This window comes from Thermobia domestica, chromosome 2 (assembly GCF_964235325.1).
Source record: "Thermobia domestica chromosome 2, izTheDome1.hap1.1, whole genome shotgun sequence".
Classification (NCBI taxonomy): Eukaryota; Metazoa; Arthropoda; class Insecta; order Zygentoma; family Lepismatidae; genus Thermobia; species Thermobia domestica.
In genome coordinates, this window is record NC_137455.1 from 181,644,193 (window position 1) to 181,663,762 (window position 19,570).

General features: G+C 34.4%; 1 protein-coding gene across 1 annotated transcript in view; it reads right to left on the bottom strand.

Annotated features, from left to right (window-relative positions):
- Positions 1-18,502, bottom strand: part of mRpS29 (mitochondrial ribosomal protein S29) — a 39,331-nt gene extending 20,829 nt beyond the window's left edge. Inside the window, exons 1-6 of the mRNA XM_081748140.1 lie at positions 18,171-18,502; positions 11,787-11,899; positions 8,223-8,436; positions 6,752-6,844; positions 4,764-4,900; positions 1,724-1,884 (exon numbers count right to left, since the gene is read on the bottom strand). Of these exons, the coding sequence (XP_081604266.1) occupies positions 1,724-1,884; positions 4,764-4,900; positions 6,752-6,844; positions 8,223-8,436; positions 11,787-11,899; positions 18,171-18,198 (746 nt within the window). The 5' untranslated portion in view covers positions 18,199-18,502. The remainder of the gene's footprint in view (positions 1-1,723; positions 1,885-4,763; positions 4,901-6,751; positions 6,845-8,222; positions 8,437-11,786; positions 11,900-18,170) is intronic.
- Positions 18,503-19,570: the final 1,068 nt, after the last annotated feature.

Consider the following 19,570-nt stretch of genomic DNA (forward strand, 5'->3'; position numbering starts at 1 on the left):
AATTTGAACATTGGATGGCTATCCATAGACGACTTTCGACTTCTCACATATCTTTGTGATCCTTTAAGTACTTGTAAAAAAATCCACGTGGCAGTGCATCCTGTGCAGAGCGAGTTAGAGCAACAACAATTAGCATAGTTTTCCGCGTGTCTAGTAGCATTCTCCCTTCGCCAGCAGCCATTACTTTCGCGTCTTTATATGCAGTTTTGACTCAAAATGGGCGATTTATCCGAAGAAAAAATATGGAATATGCTTGATGAGTTTGCTGTTGATTCTAGATCTGAAATTGATGATTCAAATATTGACCCACACTATGTTGGCTTTTTTTTTTTTTTTTTTTTAAGTTTGTAATGACTGACCAATAAGGATGATTGTAACATAAGTATTTATGTGAATGGGTGGGGATCTTTTCTTTGTAACATTTTCTTAGGTACAACAATCGTATTTATTTGTTTATTTGTATTCTTATACATTTTCTGGCAATGGTAGCACGGCGGAAGAGCGAATGCAAAAAGAACCAACGACAAAAGGGCGACTTCAGCCAAAAAATAGAAATAATCGGCCTTGCACTATATTTTTATCTTATACCTTTCTGCCATTTCAAAGTATCTAATGTTTATATTGATGGTTTGTAACATCTGGAGGGCTGTAATGCGCCAAAAAAGCTCATATACTTATAATCAATCATATTGCTTGTCGGATTTTTTTATAATGGAAAAAGGTACATTTATGAAAAATATAAAAAGATACATAAAAATGAGAAAACAGGTTGATAATGTTTATTGCGTAGTATTAAGTTCATATTTCAAGAAAATAAATTTTTCTTTGCTCTAACGTTTTTACACTGTTTTTTTATAAAAATCGAAAAATATCGCAAAAACTGCCTACTTGAAGGAAAAACATCGAAGAAATGGGCTCCAACTCGAATGTGTTAAAAGACGAAAGCAATGGTGGTTGGAAATGTATCAAACATGAAAGAATAGTGGAAGGATGTAAATATATGATTACTTTTCAGTACCTCGGCAGCATTGTTAGTGACGATATAAACCGTAAATGGGAAATAAAAGCAAGAACAGCATGATGAAGGAAGCGTTTAGAATCAAGATAAAATGTAGTAAGTAAAGAGTTCAAAAAGATTCATCAAATTTTTCAGTATAGCATCATACTCTTGCGAGGCATAAAGGTGAAACGATTAAAAAAAAAAAAAAAAAAAAAAAACATTATAAGTGCTCAAAATGTAATTATAAAGAAATATTCTCAGCTTGGTAGAACCCAAAATTTATGAGAAAAACACAAGCGAAGACGATCGAAGATAGTACTATGGAAGCTTCTGAATTTGCGGCAAGTTATATGCAGAGGTGGTGGAATATTTTTGATAATGATGATGATGATATACAAGTATATAATGATTAAATCATCGTGCTCTTCCGTCATCCCATGAAGTATTTTCAAGTAGCACACAAACACACTCATTGTATCGTACTAAATTTACTTCATCTGATAATACAATTGCTTCGATTAATTAACAAGTTTCACTTTTTTAAATGAGTTTTATATTTTTCCAGTTACGTTAACATCCATTTACCAACCTGTCGTAAAGAATGTCGAACAAGATGAATTTGAAAGCCTAACATATAATAATTTTGTTGTTTGAATAATATTTAAATTTCTTGAGTTGAATTCCGCAGGAAATTTATTTTTAATGAAAACTCTCCGTACTTACTTGTTTTTTGTAGATGCCAGTTTAATTTCCCCTAGCAAAGCTACTACACATTCAGAAGCAAACTTAGCTCTGTTAATACCATGATCAATCAGATCAAGAAGAGATGACCCTTGAGGAGTTGCCTCACGTTTACTCCACACATATTCTTTGGAAGTAGTCAACTGAAAATGAAAAAGAACATACTAACAATTTATACAACATGACATAATAACATAAAAGTATTTTGCTTAAATACATTCGTTAAAATTAATTACCGGATTTCGTTGATTTCTACCAGATAAAAATGCTACCACTTCTCTTCTATAAACAAAGAGAAGAGAAGACTTCAAGATGTGGTAATAATATAGTACGGTGTGCACTACAGTAACATCACGAAATTTCTTGATTTTCCATAACCAGAATATAATTTTCCGTAACTTAATGTTCTGCAAAATTTCGCAGAATATTTAAGTGTGAAAAAATAAATATTAATTGCTGAAATGTCCAGCTAAAGTATTAACTATTGTTTATAAAGACATTATAGTAAATGACAAACACAAAATTGAATAATGCTGCAATAATTGAGCTCGCTAATCCCACATTTATAAACAGATTTACCCTGCACTCGGTATGAAAACTACTAAAATAATCTGGGCAAAAATTGTCCATCAAAGATAACTGGGGTAACAGTAATAGCAACAAATAAATATTTGATTCTTAAAGTCAATCTTATTTACAGTGTACTTAATACATATACCTGATTGTTAATAATATCAATCTCTTGGAATGTTATTTCAAGAATTTATTCGTTTGAGTTTCCAGGTGTACTGCAGTTTTTTCACCTAAGTAAGAAAATCCTATCGACCACCACAACGGATCACAAAATAATAATCTCCCTTTACCGGTCCTAAAGTAGTACCGACTAACACTAAACTGCCAATGTTTATCCACAATGTTATAAACATGACAAACTATCACACAGAAATAGAAGAAATAATAATTATTATTTTTAGTTTTTCCTTGTGAAACACCAAGATCATGAAGGACGAGAGTTAATATTGGGTTGATGCTATTGAAATGTCCAATTTTTTACATGTGGTGAGAAATCGCCCACCCGCGTACGACATCACAAACTCTGTACATAATCGTAGAATAAACTCGGGTGGCCAGTCAATCAGGAGGAAGTACAAAGGGTGTTCAAAAAGTTTTGCACAGTGGTCTCTTTTTTTTTATTTGTTGCAGGAGGAGAATGAATTTTTTTGTGAACATACTTGGAACATTTAGCTATACACTGAGCCTACTCAATGTAGCCTCCATCAGCTGTGACGCATCTGGTCTAACTTTTTTTCGATGCTGTAAATGCACTTTGGTAAAATTCTGGGGATTGACTTTTACACCATCGCTTGACACAGGAAATAAGATCTTTCTCACTATCAAATGTTTTACCGCGCAGGTGGGCCTTCAGACGTGTTTTGCTCTCAGGTTCAGACAAAAACAACCATGTTCCATCCTGGGTAATGACGCCGTCAAAACAGTTTCCACTCTTCAGTAAAGGTCGTCATGAGACCTTCGCACACATCCTTCCTCATCTTTTTCATTTCTCTTGTCAATAATCTAGGCACCCAACGTGCACAGATTTTTCTGTACCCTAGTGACTGTACCACTCATGCCACTGGCGTTCGACAGCTCTAAATGGTGAGAGTAATCCATCATGTCTTTCTTCGTCGGAACGAAACAATCACTACGGATCGTTATATTACTGAACTCCATCACATGCAACACGAACTTCTCAGGAAGAATCTAACAATGGTCTACAGACATAGTGTTCACGTGTTCACGCCCACATATCATTCAAAAGACGTTGCAAATCTTCATCCATTGCAGTATGAAACCCTTCTTCACCCATTGTACTCTCTAGATGTCTCTTCCACTGACTACCACCTCTTCCAATATTCGATCATTTCTTGGCAGGGAAGAACTTTGCAATTGAAGACTTCTTCGCAGCTGGAGACAACTCTGACTAACCAGGTATTGTAGTCCTCCCCCCTCCCTTTGAAACTGACACATATCAACGGACATTTGAATCGCACCAACTAAATATTAACCAAGTATTGAATCCAATACAGTTGGCCGATGCACAAACCATCATGCAAGGTTTTCACAGTACAAGCCGTTCCCTATCATACTATTTCGACTCCAAGGGAGTTGAATTACAGAGCCATGCCACCAGTCCCGGGCTCATCATTATTACCATGGTGATAGTGATTATAATGATACTCGATGTTATTGTGGTAGTGGTGTGGTGTATTCTTACTATTTAATAGTTTCCCCAGTTTGCCTACTAATATTACCGCGTTCTCGACTGTTTCCCTCATTAGTAGAAACTCTTCATATTAATAGTTTAGCGAGTTTACTAAAGAGTCAGGTAGAAATTACTGAGTTATACATACACATACAATGTGTACCTTCGAGTTATAGCAGCTTCAGATCATTAGCATAGCTTCCATAAAACAAGCATAGCATAGCTTCCAATGTATCACATATACTTTCGTATTTATCAATCTGAAACTTAAACTACACTACTGATAATCATAAATATTCTGTCGTCTTCAATGCACTATTGTTTACTATTAACTTCTTTGTTTTCACAAAAGAATTATCCATCAACTTGAATCGTCTTCTTCCCCCTCTTCTTTTTGCCTACTACATTATCGTCTACCACGTCACTACGACCACATTTATTTTTCAACCAGTTTCTCTTTCGTTTGCCTTTCTTCCTGTCAATATTACCACGTTTCCGCTACGACTGAACTCTTTCCCTCATTAGCAGAAACTATACATATCAATAATTTAGACAGTTAGCTCTTTTTTCTATTCCTCAAAGTCTTCCGTTCATCCAACTAATATTTTCCCATTCCTCGCTATACTCATAACAGAATATAGATAACTTTAAAACTACATTACTATTCTTCCTCCACTACTACATCATTATCACTATATTACCAAAACAAATTCTCTAACACATTTTAAAAACACGATTATAAACAGTACTAAATCTTACATTCAACTCCTTTAACAAATTTTCATTTTGAAACTTGAAGTGCAAAAGCCAAGATGCTGCGTCAAGTGGATGATCAACGTAACCTTCCCTGGTGGCAGAATCAGCTGTCTCCTTGAAATGTCTCGTGAACTTCGGAACTGAAATGGGAAAAAAAAGAAAAGGTTACTTGTTCCGTTCTTAATGATGTAATGTCCACAGACAAAAATTGATATAGCTGAAGTTTTGCTTAACGAAATCTGTACTAGGCAGAAATTTGTATTTAATGCTATTATTTTGCGGTTCTATACATGTTTAGGTAGTGTAGTTTCACGCATTATTCGGAAACCTCTCCACAACGGAAACAAATTGCATTACTATAGCAACGGCCATTTATTCGAGGTACACCCTCGATAGAACAAATGAGGTGGATTATAAATTTTAACTAATCAAGAATGTATGACTAATTATGCTTAGTCTGCTATACGAAAAAGTCCATGATCTCTTCTAACAATAAGTCTCATTTAAAATTTCCTTAAATTATTTGTCAATAAATTAGAACCTTTTGGACACAATTAACAGTTATTTCATAAATTAACTCAAAAGGCACTCATCATTCACTTTGCTCTTCTGTACTCTGTTGTGGGTTTGTTTTAAAAAATCATGTTTTAGCTCAAGCATTCTCAAGACACAGATATGAAAAATGTGGCAGCTGGAATAGGATGGATGGGAACTAAATACATAGGTGCTAACTACACGCACTACCATTTACACTAGTAAAAAAAATGAAACGAAACCTTTGAGTTTTACGTCCCACGATATGTCGGTTAGGCTACAGGAGACGCTGATGATGAGAAATGAATGAAATGGTGGAATGAAGAAAGTGGGAGGAAACCCACGCACAAGGTGTTCGTCCACCACGAAGTTCACTTGGTGCGAGCTGGCATCGAACCAGGGACCCCATGCACCAGAGGTGAACGCTCTACCACTGAGCCACCGCGGCCCCTCGATTTACGTTAGTAGTGAACAATAACTTTCTTGAGGCTAGTGCAGGTTTTCCAAGTAATTCTGAAGTCATTTCGTTCCTTTTGTGACTGGTGATGATTATGAAATTGTCATTTATGTTATTCCAATTTTTATTTAGAATGCCCATATCGGAGTTTGATTGCTTTGTTCAAATGAATAAAAGGTACGGGCCACTACACTAAACTTTCTTGCTTCAATTCCCCAAACTAAATCATGTTACGCTGCAGTTATTAAAGACATATTTTCTTATAAAATAAACAAAATTATAAGGTGTTTTCGGAAATTTTCGCCCAAAGAAAATTCACCCCAAAAAGTAAAATATTACTTGCAGATTTTTCCATAAGAAAATGACTTTGCCATATGTTAGGGTTATTAATAAAATATTTGTATATAAAATAAATTGCGGAAGTTGTACTTCACAAAACCGTAAGAAAAACTCACTCGAAAAGTAGAGTTAATATAAATAAATAAATTATTCATATATTTAAATACAAGTTCTCTTGATTAACTTTAGCTCTCTCCTTCTTGGTTCCTTCTCAAAAGGAATAAACTGTTACAGATTTTTTTCTGGAAATTTAAGTTTATTCTGGTAATGAGTAAAATTTTAAAGGTATTTTAATCACATATAAGAGAGTATGTTCCTCAGATGCCGCGAGAGTTTTCTTTCCCGTGTGTTGGCTCTCATTAAACACTATGGAACGATATGTAGACGCGGTAACTGGCCGCTTGTGCAGTAGCTTCTTGTTTTGCTCCATTTATTACCATTGTATCATAACCGTTCTATGTATGCACATAATAGTTGCGAATAGCGGAGATTAAGTTGTTCGTTGGGTAGAAGTCAATTCGGTGAGTAACTAAGGCTACAGTCGTTTTAAATAGAGTGAATTTGCAAGTTAAACCTTTATATACTGTATTTTAATGACAAATAAATAAATTACAAGAATTAAACTTATAACGCTAACTGGACATTTTTTAACGCAACTTACCCCACGGAACGTGTATGAGAAGATATCTACCATTAAAACCATAATGAAGAATATGAGCTAGAGTCATTGTTTTCCCACTACCTGGCTTTCCAACTGTTAAAACATTAAGGAAAATTTCAGTATAACTGTTATTGATGTGACCTTAATACCAACTTTTCATATAACCATTTCGGAAACATGACAACAACGTACCTGACCATTTTGCTCAGAGCTTATATTATAAACTTGAACAGTTAATCTTATCAGCATGATACGAGCAATTCTAACTTAATAGATCAAACATGTAAATTATCACTATTGAAAGTATATAAGTGTATATATCATTTCCACCCAAGAAAAAAATAAGTACGACATAAAAACAAAGAAACTTTAATATAGACAATGTCTTATCTACTACGTTCTGGAATGTTTTAGAACTTATTTAAATATTTCCTCACTAAACGTGCCAGAGTTAATATGTAAGAACGAAATGGGACGTTCTGTATTTAAAGTAACAATCATCGCCAATTTCTTTGGGAATCCCAGTAGGTCTGGATATACGAATCCTCTCTAACATCTTCTTTCAATCCACCCACCATTCTTTACCCTGAATATTTACCAATTTTATTTACATTTGTTCCACACGTTTTTGCGTTTCAATTTGGCGTTTTTACTTCGTGGGCGCTTTCCGTGGGCCATTTTTGTTTTAGATAAAGAACAACCACATTCTAAAAAAAATAACTGAAAAACGAAACTAAAAACTTTTCAACATTGTTCTACGTGCCAACTTTTATTATTATTATTATTATTATTATTATTATTATTATTTCAAATACGAACAATATTTCCAGCAGGCATATCCACTTTTTATGTTAAAGGACACAGGCTTAATATTTTGCATAACCTGACACTTCTTTACATACAACGTAAGAAACTTTCCTAATCACAAACTCATGACGATCATAGTGGGAAAATAATTCCGAATATCATCTAAAATATTCCTTGACAGGAGGTAAGTTTCAGAACTATCATTAACAAGTGCTTAATAAAATGCATTATAACATCAAAACCTAAATACATGGGTCTGCGTAAAGCATAAAAAAATAACAAAAAAATCCGAAGATTTTGACTGACACAATCTATCTTAATTTTATGCTCAACCTTAAAATCATGATTTGCATATAATATGAAATAAAGAATACTTAAAGGATTTCTCTAATTCAAAAAGAAACTAACCACCGATTTCACGAACGGTCGTTAAGATTACCAATCATATGTACTCTCATAAATAAATCTCACAGTTTCAACTGTTATCCTAGTCATAATAAGTTGGCCTTGTTTAGCTTAACGTGTAGCGATAATATATTCAAAAAACTAGATATCCACCAAAAACTGCAACTTACACGAAACTTTCAGACACTCAAGTAATTTTCTCTAAACACATATACAGCATATTCATACAAAACCTTACGGTCAATAAATCAAAGGATACATAACACATATCGTATGGCTGGCCCAGAATAATCTGCTGCTCTGAGGTAATCCATAATTTCGAGGGCTGGACTGCGAACCATTATAGATGTTTCTTGGAATGTTTTTACCTGTTTTTCATACAGAAACGGAAGTGTGCCATTTATGAAAAGTTTATTAGCCACGTTAGGTGGTACAGTGTAGTATCGAGCTGCATGACTTTCATTGTGGTTTAACTGTAATAGAAATAATAATACAAAAAACGCTTAAATAAATCCTAAAACACTGTTTATTAACACAAAGTATATAAAACACAAATTCAGACCGTAGATATGTAACAAATTACCTTACTAACTCACCTAAAACAGGCAAATTAAATACGAACTTTGTTTTTCTTAGTTAATTAATACCCATTTCGTCAATTATTCTTACGAATTCCCTCGTGGCTATATAGTTAGCATGCGTGATTTCGGCACGGGAAACCCGAGTTCGATTCCTGATGGGAGCTCACGTTGTTCTCATCCCACGTTTTGCATACAGCCTCGATGTGAACGCTAAATTTTAAATCAATCAACCATTTTTAAATCTACAATGAAAATACATGATTCTGTACCTACGAAAATCTAGCACAACATCCTACAAGACGATCTCAGTATGAGTACCAAAGCATAGCTGTAAGCAACGTTAATATTGTTGCTAAGAAGAACCTCTAGAGGAAGACAAATTAGTAACTATTCCTGAGATTAATGCAAGAATAACTTTAGTATACGGCAGGTTTTGCATCACCATTTGCGGGTCAGTGAACTTGAAAAAAAATGAAATGAAATCTTTGAGTTTTACATCGCACAGTTATGCCGGCTAGGCTAAAGGAGACAGTGATGATGAGAAATGCATGAAATGGTGGAATGAAGAAAGTGGGAGGAAACGGGAAAATCCCGAGGAAACCCACGCACACGCAATCGAACTAGGGACCCCAAGCACCAGAGGTGAACACTCTACCACTGAGCCACCGCAGCCCTCAGTAAACTTAAGCTAGGAACCCCGTTTGTTTCAGTTGCAGAACCTTGAATGATCCAACAATTCACGTCAACTTCAAGACCTTAACTTGTTAGGGGACTTATTCTGGCAACAAACTAACACTAACTGTTCAATCAAATATGAATTCCATACTTTAATCTCGAAACCTAAAAGACAGTCTAAAGAGTAAGGCAAACTAAATTAAGAACATCTACTTAAACCTAGTTCTGTTCCTTCTGTTGCATTCTGGGATTATGATGGTGGCTTACTTACCAAAGGATTAGGATTAGGAATTACATTTCTGGGTATTCGAAATTTACGAGCTTTCAAGCTCGTCACGTATGAGGGATGACGTCCTTCTGCGATAACTACCCGGGAAGGTGGAGAAGGAAGGATGCGAAATAGGCCATGTATGTTAGGAACCATCCCGGCATTTGAGTAAAATGAATGAGAAAAAACCACGAAAAACCTCACACTCCGGATTGCTGGCCTGAAAAAGGTCTTAGAGTTGACTGAGTGTCCCTACCTGAAAAAGAACCCGGGACCGCTTGCATCAAAGGCGTTAGCGACTACGCTATGCGGGGCCACTTGTACCAAAGGGAATCATAATAACAGTCTTCTGTCAGATCCACAGTTACAACTGCTTACCAAGAACAGACTTGGAAAAAATCCGCAATCGATCACTGCATAAACATGATAATATAAAAGTATATATTATTCCCTTAACGAAGTTAATAAGAAAATTTTAAAATGCCCTGAAAGTTACTCGCAACTCCAACACGGACACATGATCAAGGGACACTATTACTCGTAGTTAACTCCCAAATTGCGGGCAGTTATCAAGGGAAAAACGGGACGCATGTTACGCAGACAAGTCTTTTTGCAAAGGATAATGATTCCGCCCACAGAAGTCACTACACAATGAAACAAATCGAGGGTGCAAGATTTCAACTACATATACATCTTTCCTACTCCCCTAGATCTCGCTTCTAGCGACCTCTATTTGTTTCCCAAATTCGTATAAATTCGCGGGAGGAAGTTTCGTGGCTTGCTGACCAACTGCCAATTTTTTTCCACAACTTATAACAGTTCTAGAACTAGGTGGACGAAATATATTTTTGTTAGGGCGACTTCCGTATTTAAAAAAAAAAAAAAAAAAAAAAAAAAAAAACCTTATATATCAGGGCAATAACTGCTGAGCATTCCTCGTACAACAAGCGAACTTAATAGTACTGTTCCGTGGAGGTACTTTTTATTTTCCCAATGTTTCTCCACAGAAAACACGAGCCATTCTCAGGGTAGGCAAGAAAATATAGATGAAATGATTCGTCCAGTTCCAAAACGGCTCTTGACCATTTACAGAAAATGCCAAAAAGCGTGGAAAAAAACAAAAGTAGGATCTGCATGTTTTGTAGAACTGGGATTAATTTAGTGTGTTCTTGTGAAAAACCTAAACATAATCAAATAGTTTCAGTTCTACAAATCGCATCCAAATAGATTCTTCAGTTTTTTTTCGGTTTCCTGGGATTTCCTGTAAATGGATAAGAGCAGTTTTGGAACTGGACGACTTAAATAGGAATCAGTATTAGCATGTTTTATATTACAGACACTCTAAGAAGGAATCACGTTTCCGTACGTGAAATTTAAGTGAAATAAAAAATATTTTCAGGAATACTACAGGCACATGTAATTATAAACGTATTTTCCGAGACTTGCACAAGTTTAGCATTTTTTAAAATAAGCACTACTTTGTATCCAATATATATAGTGTATACAAGGTCAGTGTTTATTGTAATTTATAAATATTGTATATATCCTATACAGGCCCGTATTTATGTATTGTGCGCCTCTGTGCTCTAAAACATTTGCCACCCGCCGCACAAAGTTTGCCGCACCCCGAAAACGGCCAATATTAGAGTTGAATTCATAGTTCTTGAGGTCGCTGACATGAATAGTGACAGTTTTAATGCAATTCAACTTCAAGGTCATACTCCACTCCCCAAGGAGAGTGCGAGATTTTAAAAGTAATAGAAAACGCCATATATTAGTGTTGAATCCATAGTTTTCGAGGTCGCTGAGTTTAACGGTATCAGTTTTCATGACGTTCAAGTTTATTCTCACCCCTTATGGTGACGGTGGGAGAGGATTACTTTCAATAATAATCAGAGAAGCTAGTTAATTAGTAACTACTGTAATTAGAGCAAATTAAACACATTAACATATTTTCTCGCGCTTGCGCGGGACTCTGCAGATTGCTAGTTTTAAATATTAATGTGAACCTTAAAAACAAGTCCAAAATTTTGCCGCCTCCTAAATTCAGCCGCTTTGTGCTCGAGCACAGAATAGCACTTACCTAAATACGGGCCTGATCCTATAGTGTCCATTAGCAAATATACAGCAAATTCTTTGGTATTAAACACTATCATGGAACATACTGTACGAAACACCAACAAGTCCAAGTTCTGCATATTTCATTATGTCAACTGTAAGTTACGTGACAATGAACATAACAAATGAAACAAATTAAAAAAAAAAAAAAAAAAAAAAAGGAAAATCGATTTCCACTTACAGGATCAGATTCTGCTGTCCGAAAAAATGATATGCGATCATCCGCTACTTCAGGTGCTGTCGATGATAAGCAGCGCTTTATGGTGTTCAGAGATAGCGGTCTTACTAAAACTTCTGAAAGCAAAGCAGAAATCATATAAGAAGGGATTAAGAAATAGTTAGCACAAAACTTCACTCTTCTAAAAGACATCGTTTAAACAGAAAAAGCTACTTGAATTAATAGAATGCATTCAATATTCATTAAAACGTATTTACCCCAAAAGCATCGAAATTATTCATTTGTGAACGTTTCGGCAAAAAGTGACTGCCTTCATCAGCAAATATCTTTTCAGAAAACTAACGTTGTTTGTGGCACATGTAGAAATAATCCGAAACCAATATGTCCTAAAGGGGCCGGGTGGCTCAGTGATTAAGCGCTCACCTCTGGCGTGAAAAGTCCCTGGTTCGGTACCAGGCAATGAGAGTTTGGGTAAACAACATCGTATCAATGGGTTTTCCCATTTCCTCCAGCATTCTCACTCCAGAATTCTTTTATTCATCATCTGTCTTCTTTAGCCTAAAACAGTGGCTCCTAAGGGATGTGTCGCGAAATTTTAGAATTGAACCAATTGAGAATGCCCCAAGAGCACTGCCAGAACCAACTTCAAAAATATTAATTTTTTTTATTAACTTCTACAGACTTTATATCAATTGTTCTATCTTCTTTATTATTATTTTCATTAAACAATTCTTGTAATATCTCTATCTATTTATAATTTCCTTGAGTACTAAATTTTTCCCACATGTTTTGTTTAAAAGTTCTGTTAAAACGTTCTACGATATTGTTGTTTACGAAGGCACATGCTCAAAATGGTGGACTCAAAATTGAAAAATTCGCAAAATATCATCTCTCTAAGACTTACGGTTCCCGAAATACCACTCCTTAAATCCCCCGAAATCGGAACTTTTTTGCCCCATATTCCAGGAACGATACGTCATAGAGAGAGGATACTGTTGTTGATCAATACCTAAAATGATGGTAAACATTTTGCTACCAAATAGTAACCGGTGGCCACTGGCCAAACCTATTTCCTATGCTAGGAAGGAGCATTACAGCTAGTTGTTAACTGTAAATAGGAAGAAAAAAATATATATTTGGAAACAAAAAGTCATTCTTGACTAGAAAAACCTTACTAGTAAAAGATCTTATGTTATTACGGTATTATTTTTTATACTAGATGTAGATGACTTGGAATCAAATATATACAGACATACACAATTTATGCTGATATGAATGTTTACCCTGAATAACTGTACAACTTTAAAGCAAAGGATACTGTTATTCATTGTTTAAAAAAAAAAAAGAAAAAGAAAAAGAAAAAAAGTTATGATGACGGTAGTTTAAAAATTGTATTAAAATTATAAAAAAAAAAAAAATTAAAAAGGATATACATACTCGGTGTGCAACGTAATGTAAAATTTTTGCAGTTTGCAAAATTGTAGGATACTCTACACGTCACATTTTATTTTGGTTCATTACTGATTAAGATTTTTCAAAAGTAATGCATACTAAGATGGTCATAATTATCTTTCTTTCGTGCAATTATTGTGAACGAATTCTATGAATCACTGTGACTGTTCACTCATATGTCATAACACCATCTCAGTTCGAATATTTATTTAAAGAGTTATCATAGAATATATTTATATAAAATATTGTTATCATTGACTACAATAATAATTCAAATTACTAGACACTAGTTTCGTTACTTAAGAGCACTATATTTCAAAATACCTGATAATTGCTTCTCAGCAATTTGATGCACTACTAAATTATATGCGCCCTCTTGAATTATACATTGATACTTATTTATATACAAAACCCTGGTAACGAGAACTATTACCATAGCAACCGGATTACGACATATAAACGAACATTTTCCTCTAGCGGGAGCAAACCATAACATTTACAAATCAAGACTATTCATGACCTTTTTATAATATTTCTTCTTCTTCTAATTCGTAGCTATTGCCAGATAAAATAGCATTCTTACCCGGCATATTAAATAAAATAACAGTAATAAATATATGTTATCCTTGTAATATTGGGAGAATAATATTGTACTTCTACTGAATAAATGTCACAAGCGAGAAACCCCTTGTGGAAGAAAACATAAACATAGAAACTAAGAAACTCCCGATTTTGTTTTTATTCTAACAGCACATGACAAAAGAAAGCTCAAACCTCCGTAGTTTATCAGCTTAAAAGAAATAATATTTATATTGCTATCCTAAAAGAACCAAGTACAAGCGATTAAAATCAACTAGTCGATTTAACTAAAGCAAAATAAACATTTTTTTTTCAACTTTGGTTGAAACAGATGAGGCACACCTGCTGAATATACATTTCGATTTACAATTTTAGGTATTCTTTGTTTTTATTATTATTATTATTATTATTTAACTTCGTTTGTTATATCTGTCTTTTCATTTTGACATATAACAATTGCCGTTAGTGGGGTTCCCCGCATGAAGTGTAGAATTTAACATGTCACTTCTACTTTACATTAAGCGTCCTCGTTTTTGACTTTATAGTTGGGTTTTCGTTCATTAGTTAATCTGCTTCTGTGACAAGAATTGCGATACAATGGCTGGTACAAGATTTCTTTAAATTTTGTAGTATGCTTTTTAGAAACCGAGAAATATGGTGTAACATTCTCTATTACTATATTATGTTTCGATTAATTTAGGCCTATAATAAGAGAGGAAGTTAGCGTGGTACTACATTTATCACACGGTTTGAAGCAAGCAATATTAAAAATACTTGTAGAAAAAATACAGCAGGTGCCACCATGGTATCTAACCGACTCAATTTCTGAGGAATCGAATCATTGAATGAATTGCCTAAGGTAAAGACGTGCCTTCCTTTGTGCAACATACTAGTACCTACAGGTAAAGAAATTTTGCAGACATAATTAATATGCACCTAATACAATTAACATTATTCGGAAAGTAAATTATGATTTTAAAGTTTAAAAAAAAAAATCGTAAACTGTATAATTTTCATTTCGGTGATATCAAGTGTAACTACGCAGGCATAACGTTACTTATTGAAGATTAAAAAAAAAAAAAAAAAAAAGTTTATGGAATAAACGCTTCCAGAACTAGTATGTCTATTCTTTTCTTGCCCGAAACACTTCTATCTAAACACCTACAATAATAACTATATGCGTGGAGCCCAAATAAAATTCTAGTATATTAGGCCCTTGTATTGCAGAGTAGATCCAAGATGCTCACCTTGAGTTACATAGTTTAGGTTGTTTCACATTTTTGGACTTAACCTCCCGCTACTTGACCCTTATATTACATTTATTTTTAAAGGAGAAAATAATTTTGAAATCATTATAATTATCCATGTATACTGTAAATCTGTATCAAGGTGAACGTAACAAATATAAACGCGCCAACAAAAGCATAATTTCTCTGAAAGCACATTATTTCTATCGAAAGAGAAAAGTATATTTCTAAAATTTCCTTAGGTGTCAGTAGTTTAAAAAATAAATCTATTGAGTTTTAAAATTTACAGAAGAAATAGGTAATGTTAATTTGAAAGCATATCGTGTAAGTAATCAAAATATGTTGGCATCTTCTTTCCGAGATATCTAATAACGTAGAAATACACCAACAAAAGTTCAATGTTTCATACAAGCATTCATGTATAATGAAGCCATCAAGTCAAAGCATGTGTTAATAAATGACTCGCTACTATGAAAGTGTCCAAGAATAATAAAGGAAATTTTATCTCATGACGCGGAATAGGGAGGAATTTTTTTTCGAGTTCTTGAACTTAGGAAGGAATGTTGAATAAGGAAATACAGAAGTACAAAATAAATATTTTTTTCTTATCCGCGACCATCATTTTTAAAATTTACAAAAGAAATACGTAGGTTATTTTTTGCCACTATCTGGGCCTATGCTCATACTTACTCGCTAATACACCTGCTCCCCCAGGCCCTCAACTTCCGCCTTCCATTTGCGCGGGTTAGAGACAATTCTTATTTTTAGTAAAAACAAAGCACACGTTGATATGCGTTTCTTTAACTGTTCTTTCTACAGCATACCAAAAAAATCCCGTATTTATACTCATATCCTGTATTTATACAGGTTAAGCCCTCCTAAAGTTGATTTGCACATAGAAGTGGCACTCCATCCATTTTTCTTGTTTCAAATGATTCCCTAAGACGTTCTTAACTGTTATTACCCCAATAAATGTTCAAATAGTTGCATAGATTGATAAATGCGTACGAACTGATGTGCTTACCCTTATGGGGATAATTTTGGAACTGGGAGGCCAAAATCAGGTAAAATTACCATATTTACACGAGAAATGAGTTGATGTTACGTAAGTATAATTACTAAGTAATAGTAAGTATAATTACTAAGTAATAAACTCAACTAACGTAACCTAACCTAAACCATCAAAAACACAAATATTGGAAGAAAGTACGAATTTTAAGCAAAGAATTCTAGCCTTCCAAATCCAAATATCCTAACCTAAACCGGCTAGAGTGCAATTTATGCCGAACAAGTTATTTTGTCACTGAAAGTGGTATTGGAGGAACAGAATCACAGTCACTGGAACAGGTACGGAATCGGAGTTTTGGTGGCTAGTGGCACTGATGTTGGCCTCCTATGCTGTGGTTGGTTGTACTGAAGTCGCTGATTGGTTATGTATTCGTAACTCATGTTCGAATGTTGTACGGTTGAACATGTGTGTTGCGTTGGTGAAGTATGGATGTCAGTATGGATTTAAGTCAGTTCGGATGTCGTTTTGTTTGTGATATTCTCAAGTGTTTCAGATTTTTTAATTTTTTTTTAAAAATGTTTGTGATACTGAAGTGAATTCCTATCGTTTCGCAATATTGTGTGGATTGATTAACATTGAGAAGAATTTTTATCATATTTTTTTGTTTGTAATGTTACTAATTATGATTTGATTATCAGCGAATGTTCTGAAATTTCCTCGAAACGTAGTAGGCACACTGTTTCGGATTGGTTGTGTTTCTGTAAAGTGTGTCTTGAAACAATCGTTAGAAATTCTAGTGACCTTATCGGAGGTCTTGGAATAGCAGTTGAAGTGGACGAGAGTTTGTTCGGTAGAGATAAATTTAATGTGGGTCGAATGTGCCGTAGTCAGAAGTGGATAGTTTGCTGCTGGTTGGTGAAATGTCTTTATTTTTTTTGGCATGCTGGATTGATTTATAATTAGTGGTGAGTGTTAATTTAATTTTTACAGTATTTTTTTCTTATTACGTTAGATTTATAGTAGTGGTTTGATTATTTATTGTTGTTTTAGGTGTTTTTATGGTACTTGAGCGGGGGGCTTGGAGGGGCGGTACCCTCCATTTAGATCTGAAAATTGATAGTCACCGTTTCACCTGAATTGATTTCTCGGAAAACTTCAGCGTCAATTCTCAAGGATATTGCCCCTGTACGTAGTAATAGAAGAATAAATTCTTGGTGAGTGTGGTAGATCATTTGGTTAGCAATCGTAATCTATTATCATTGTTATGATATATCTTAGCTTGCTGGTGAAGTTAGATTACGATTGCTTCCATCCATGGGATTATTTTTGGGAATTGATCTCTGAACTGTTCCGAGGAATCGATTCCAATGAATGTTCGGCATAAAGTGCACTCTTACCCCTAAACCATCAAAAAATACAGAAAATATAGCAAAAAAGCACGAAATTTAAGGAAAATATTCTGGTCCCCCAGTTCCAAAAGGGTGCTCCCTTACGGGTATAAACACGCGCCCAGACGTACGCTATGAAAGTGGCTGTACAATAAACAGAAACCAACTTGTGCTACGTGTCAACTGAAAGAATGCTATCTAATAGTCAGGGAAGCAGCGCAGAGGGAGAGGCTTCTGTAGGTAGCAGAGACGCGTTGGCGATGGAGAGTGCACACACTAATGAAGGGAAATAATATGGTAAATTTAGTAGTAGCTCTTGTTTAAACTAAAAATCTGAAAAATTTACAAAACGGAAGTAAGCAAGGTTGATTTGCAGTTTTTATATAGTCTTTAGGTGTGTAAGCTTCGGAGTAGAGTTACGTTTAATACAAGAAAGAGTAACTATTTGTAACACACGGAAGCTACCTAACAATTTTTAATGTTTTAAGTAGTTTTTTAAAGGTTTGAAACTGGAGACAGTTCTAAATTTAACCTGAAATAAAACTTTATATCGCATGATGTTTATATTTAATACATGCTCAGGAATTTTAACACAAATATATAGGCCTTGTACTGGTTTGAAAATATTATGACAATGAACTTGTTCATAAAATACAGATTTCTATATCACGGATAGCACGAACAACTGATTAAATAAGTTATGTTTACTTACTAAAGCTAGTTATTCTTTCCAGTATCATGGTAAGTACCTCTGAAGTGATATTAACCACTTTAGTATTTCAGGTAAATAAAATTCATCAAACACATACAACGTGATTTTTTTTTCTCCAGGTGCAGGTACTGTTTACAGTAATTATAATTGAAATTTCTACGATACCGTGATGATTACTAAAATGCACTCTGTATTAAGTACCGGACTCACGCCGGACGAGCAGAAAGCCGGGCACAATGCAGAGCTTCGACTTAAATACAGTTCATCACTTATTTTCTGACCTTCCACAGAATAGAGTTACATAATTTCCATTCCTGAACCTGATATTTTAATATCCCAGGGTTGGAAACTTACTGAAGCACAAGGTTCAAATAAATCAAAATTATCGAACAACATACAATCATCATTTAAAAAAGCAATCTCTCGATTGGTTTCACGCAGCTTTCCTCCCTTCACTGCCCCGGGCCACATTTTAAGTTTCTTTGTAGTTTTACTTCTGTAGTTGTTAGTAAATTTCAATCATAGTCTACTTCAAGTTTTTTTTTTCTTTTAGTTCTGTAATTCTCTCCATAGCTACTTTTATTATGCTATGTGATCTGTGATAGCTACTTTTGTCGTTCCACTATAGGGGTAAATTCGTAAAAGCCACCCATAAATCTTGTTTACTAAATCGCAACGCAAAAAAGTAAATATAACTGGTATGTCGATCATCCCAAAAGTAAATTGCGAATTTTACATTATGTTGACGCAAACCATTACCGAAAGTGCCCCTTTAATGCTTAATTTATCCAATCATCCCATCTTGTTGTTTCGAAATATTCTTAAGAAATATCATATAATAATAATAACAATTATAATGATGTTGATGGTGGAAAAATTAACCCAGATATATCTAACGTCCCATACATGGAACTTGCTACACTTTGGAACTTTTCAATAGTTCAAACCGATTGTTCACTCTTGCTATGTGGCTAAACTCTAATCACAATCATTGCACACCATCCAATTCAATTCGTGTAAGTGTCCTAGGAAAAACATGGAGATGTGCAAAGAAAGCCGTACCTTTTTGTTAGAAAATTGAAGGCGTTTTGCATATTCATAGTGCGGGGATTTTTTTTTTTTTTTAGTGTTGAATTGTGTTAAATACAGTGAACTATTTCCGATAATAAACGTGCTATAAGTGCCTGGTTTTTAATGTTAAGATAAAATAAATAGGTTTGAGTGTTAGGTTTGGTCGGTGATCTTTCAATTGAATTAATTGATTGTTGTTTATACACTTGTTGAAATTTACTCTTATTTTCGTTTTAAGGCATACTTTGTATGTCCTTTGCATCATCTTTAGACTGTACCGTATAATATTAATATATCATGTAGTTTGATAATGTTTAATTTAGTTTTTT